This window comes from Octopus bimaculoides, chromosome 28 (genome assembly GCF_001194135.2).
Source record: "Octopus bimaculoides isolate UCB-OBI-ISO-001 chromosome 28, ASM119413v2, whole genome shotgun sequence".
NCBI classification, from domain to species: Eukaryota; Metazoa; Mollusca; class Cephalopoda; order Octopoda; family Octopodidae; genus Octopus; species Octopus bimaculoides.
In genome coordinates, this window is record NC_069008.1 from 8,728,437 (window position 1) to 8,733,704 (window position 5,268).

General features: G+C 39.8%; 1 protein-coding gene across 1 annotated transcript in view; it reads right to left on the reverse strand.

Moving 5' to 3' along the window:
* The window catches only part of LOC106872324 (4-hydroxybutyrate coenzyme A transferase), a 65,342-nt gene extending 60,415 nt beyond the window's left edge, over positions 1 to 4,927 (reverse strand). Inside the window, exon 1 of the mRNA XM_014919270.2 lies at positions 4,184 to 4,927. Coding sequence (XP_014774756.1) covers positions 4,184 to 4,385 — 202 coding nt within the window. The 5' untranslated portion in view covers positions 4,386 to 4,927. The remainder of the gene's footprint in view (positions 1 to 4,183) is intronic.
* Positions 4,928 to 5,268: the final 341 nt, after the last annotated feature.

Sequence of the window (5,268 nt, forward strand, 5' to 3'; positions counted from 1 at the left end):
CATGCCTGCACCTATATATATATATATATATATATATATATATATTATCCAAAGTGTACAGTATTATATATCCATTATAGTCGATCTTGCCAATCAGTTTTGAGCTAGGGGTTCAACAGAGTGTTAGGTAACAATCCAATTATGTAACCCTGCACTCATCAGAGGTATCCAATATGGAATGAAATATGCATATATGTATGTTTTTTTATGGAAGATTTTATTTTATCTCACTTTAAGAGGGGGAGCTTTGTCTCTTAGAACCAAAGATAGCAGGTTGGCATCAAACCAGTTAAGGGTACAGATGATGGTGGAATGCAAAGTCACTTCTATGCTAATTCAGTGAGTTCGTTAGTTCAGTTGATTGAACTAACTCTGAAGGTAAACCTCCTGTTCCCGAATTGTAGCTTTGGTTATAAAAACATCATGAGGGATAGTGAAATGAGGCACATGAACTAGTGGTTAGTGTGTTGAACTCATGATAATAAGGTTGTGGTTTCAATTCCTGGTTTGGGAGACACTTTGTGTTCTTGAGCAAAACATTTCATTTCATGTTACTGCAGTCCACTCAGCTGACAAAAATGAGTAATTCTGCAAGAAACCAGCGTCCAGTCCAGGCCATGGAAACTGGGGAAACTGGCCCTTATGAGTCGATATGACTCAAGAAGGAAACTTTACCTTTACCTGACCAGAAGCAATTGTGATTTGTCTAAGTGTGTGCAGCTCATGTGTAATAGGGGTGAGGTCAATCAACCCTTTTTTTACCCTTTTGAAAGGCACTAACTTACTTTCAATTGATTTTACAAATAATGAAGAAATTATCGAAATAATTTTGTCCTAATTAAGCTGGTGTTTGGGACAAAAATTAATACGAAAATTTGAAGAAAGGTTTTTTAATTTAAATCACTTCAAAATAGGAAGTTTGTATCATAGGACAAGGGGTAGCCTGAGGCCAGTTGGTATCGAAAGGGTTCATGTTTTCTGATAGGGGTAGCGATTGTGGCTTACATGACAAAATTATTCATGGAGTCTAGGCAGATGTGGCATAAGGTGTTGAGGGTAGATTGCACATGGAGGAAATTTGGGTTTAGAAAGTTAACGGATGGAAACCAGTGCCATTTTAAGGTTTGGGCTCACTGAGCAGTTTGCCCAGGGACCTTATGGATCTATGGGCCCAATTCTGATCTATGCATGCTGTGAGTTGCTATTAATAAAAAAATGATGTTAACATCTCTGATGCGAACCCAAGAACTTTCAAAAATTCAATTAATGCTACTCATTATTCTTTCAATCTATAGAGTAGTAATTAAATTTTCATAGACACAGGTTTGACTGTGTGGCAAGAAGCTTGCTTCTCAACCACATGGTTCCACGTTTAGTTCCACTGGATGGCACCTTGGGCAAATGTCTTCTACTATAGTCTCAGGCTGACCAAAGCCTTGTGAGTGGATGTGGTAGACAGAAACTGAAAGAAGCCCATCATACATATATATATATATTATACTCATTTATTGTGCTTTTAAATATTAATTTTTCTATATGTGATAGTGGATTTTCATCGATGAGTTTTTGAAACTTGGTTATTTTCCCTAAAACTATATATATATATATATATATATACTTTATTTAAAAGCAGCAGAAATATAACAAAAGACTGTTACTCAGAGTTTCACATTCCCATTCATCGGACAGTTTTGTTACTGTCCGATGAACGGGAATGTGAAACTCCGAGTAACAGTCTTTTGTTATATTTCTGCTGCTTTTAAATAAAGCATATTACTCTACCTCTGGTATTTGAGTACTCTTTTTTCCACCTTGTTGCACATTTCATGTGCTTACTCCAGTATATATATATATATATATATATATATTTACTTGAAGGATCGAGGCAAACCTAGCAACAAGAGACTGGTAGACTAAGTACCTGGCCTAATAAAAAATAAGTACTAGGGTCAATTCATTTGACCAAAAATTCTTCAAAGCAGTGCCCCAGTATGGCTGCAGTCTAATGACTAAAATTAGTGTGGACAGTTGCATAAAGAAGTGCCAAACTCTAATAGTGGAGGGTACCTGTGGAAGGGGTAGACCTAGGAAGACGTGAGACAAAGTGGTGAAGAAATGACAAGGGACTGACAGATATCAAGATTTGCTGTACTTGATAAGACACGTCAAGCTAAGTAAAATCACTGTCATCCATGCATACAAGCCTGTCCTTCCAGGTGCTGGTACCACATAAAAAAAACACCCATGCTGGTGCCGTGTGAAAGATTATATAGCTAAAAGATTATAGGGTCTCTTGCACTGATTTGGTCAGGGGCTTATATTGCTACGGAGAGAACAGTAAGGGAAATGAACGGTGAGGACATCTGTATAACAGAAGGCATTGTTGGTGGTGAGAGCCAGGAGGGAGATCATTGACATTGGAGGAAGAGCATGGAAGAGGAGGAAAAACAGCACAACACACTAGAATTGAAAGGGTCCTGGGCAGAGAGAGCGTCGTCAGCACACACACACACATCATGATAATGCAACTAGATAGGAAAACACTGATCAAACAGACATGAGATGGATGAAACCGTAGAAGAGTGGGTGTAGGGCTACAGTTTTAATCGGAGATTCACATACCAGATATGGTCAAGGGCTTTTTTGGATGTCACCAAACTTCTGTTCTATCACCAAACTCTGAGGACAAGGGATATGCGAGACTACATGGCAGGTAGACTTTTGCTTTGCAAATCCTTACTTTTGCTTAGCAATCACAAGATCCTGGTTTCAATCCTGCTGCATGGGAACTTGGGTAAGCTTCAGGGCAGTCAAAGCCTTATGGGAAGAAGTTGGGTACATGAAAACAGTGTGGAAGCCCATTGAATGGATTACCCCCATAATTCAAACGATCAGCCTTGTCACGCGCTGCATCATTCCGATTTGGCCTCAGGAGTACATTAAGGGTACATATGTCTGTGGAATATTCATCCATATATGCAGTAACAGTAATTCAGTGAGCAGGCAGCTTAGTTGATCAGATAGTTCAATATTTATTGTAAAATTCGAGATCCATTTGAGAGAGGGGGAGGGGAGAGAAAGAAAGAAAGAAAGCATTAGAAGGCGGCGACAAGCTGACAGGATCGTTAGCGTGTTGGACAAACTATTTGGCGGCATTTCTTCGGGCTCTTTAGATTCTGAGTTCAAATTACGTGGAGGTCAACATTGCTTTTCATACGTCTGTGACCAATAAAATAAGGGCCAGTTGAGTACTGAGGTCGGGTAATCGGTTAACCCTCTCCACTGAAAATTGCTGGCCCTGTTTTAAAATTTGAAACAATTATTTATCAGAGATATTTAATTAGATGCTGATAGAGCCGAATGATTAACAATTTCACTTTCCAACCATGAGAAGGTCCAGGATTTGAACACCCTATACGGTTTCTCGGGCTTATAACGTAACTTCTGGTCGACCCAAGCATTGTGAATGAAACTGCGTTGACAGAAATTGCATAGAAGGAATGAATTGTACATGTGATTCAAAAGGCCAGCCTTCTATCTCTCTTACACACACACACACACACACACACACACTACTGTTCATACTAATTCCGGCTGAGGAATATTCAGCCACTTTCACGTCATCATCATTTATGTATTTATTTATAGATATGCGGCTATATATATATCATATACAAATTTATAGGTATGTGGCTATATATATATATATATATATGTGTGTGTGTGTGTATGTATGAATGTATGAGGCGTCTATACACATAGATATATATTTATGTATTTATAATGTGTACGTATGTATGAATATATATATGTATTTACGTGTGTACGTATGTATTTATATGTATTTATTGTTTTATGCTTGTTTAAAAAAAACCGACAAGAAGAGAAGAATAATCGATGTGTGCGTGTGTGCATACACGAACTCCCGGCCCTCGAGTCACTCTACTGCCGATTATGAATAATTAATACATACATTGAAAATTGAAACCAGTAATCTTAGAAGGTTTTTGATCTTGCTTTTTGGGGGGATTTTTTTTCTTTCGGGCTCGTTTCCGATGGTAAGAATGGAAACATGAAACTCGGAGTAACGATAGTTAGCAAAGGTATCAGTTTCCAACACACACACATCATATCATATATACATGCTATATATACATATACGTGTGTATATATCGTAACTTACCTGATTTTACGACTGAGACGGCTTCTTCGGCGGACACCCAGTTCTGTTCGCGTTCCGGGTACGGGTGGAACGGTTCCATCGTGCCGGCATAGAAACCCCTAGTGATCGCCCAACTGGCTCTGCTAGCCCCACATACCCCATTTGATGCGATCTTCGGATGGTAGCGGCCCACAAGCCGGTTTAGAACTCTCAGAGTCGACATCACTTCAATACTTTTGCTGACGTACTTAAAAGAATTTGGCGAAGTTGTTTGAGGACAAAAAGTAGAAATAGATTTATGAATTATAATATGTACGTATTTTTATGTATTGCAAATGTGACCCGTCTGTTCTTTGTCCCGTAAGTGTTCCTTTATAAACGTGTCTTTAAAAAACCATTAAGGATCAACTGCCGGAATAGCTGGGACCCCTTAAACGCCGTGTATTGTGGTTCTTGTCTTCTTTGACTCCTCAGACAATGCCAAATCGCAAACTGCAGCACCAGAAGCAGCAGCAGAGGAACGGTTGGAGAGGGGGGTAGGGTGATAAGTGTTGCGGAGGAGGAGGAGAAGAAGAAGAAGCGCTTGGTGGAGATGTGGATGGTTGTGGAAAATACCAGTTACATAAAGAACAGAGAAAAGGAGGGGATGAGGAGCAAGAGTTAAAAGGGAGTCAAGAGGAGAGAGAGGGGGGGAGAAAGAGAGATGGAATAAGGCAGAGAAAAAACAATGAATTATAAAGAGGGGAAATTTTTAGAGGAGCAGAGCTTAACATGTGAGTTGCGCAAGAGTAACAGTGGCAGAGGAGAAAGAGAAAGAGTAATCGAGTAAAGAAAAGATAGGGAGGGAGAGAGGGGAAGTGATCTGGTAGTGGTGGTATTGGAGTTGACAGAGCAGTAAGAGGGTGAGGAAGTATAGAAGGATGTGAGTGAGAAAGAGGTGTGACTCTTTAGAGGGAGGGAGTGCACGTAACAGTTGCACAAGAGTAGCGGGGAGGAGGAGAAAGAGCTATGAAAGTGAAAGAGGGAAGTTCTTTAGAAAAACAGAAGGCAGCGTAGGGGATGCACAAGAGTTGCAGGGGCAGGCGAGATGGAGAGAGAATGAAGAA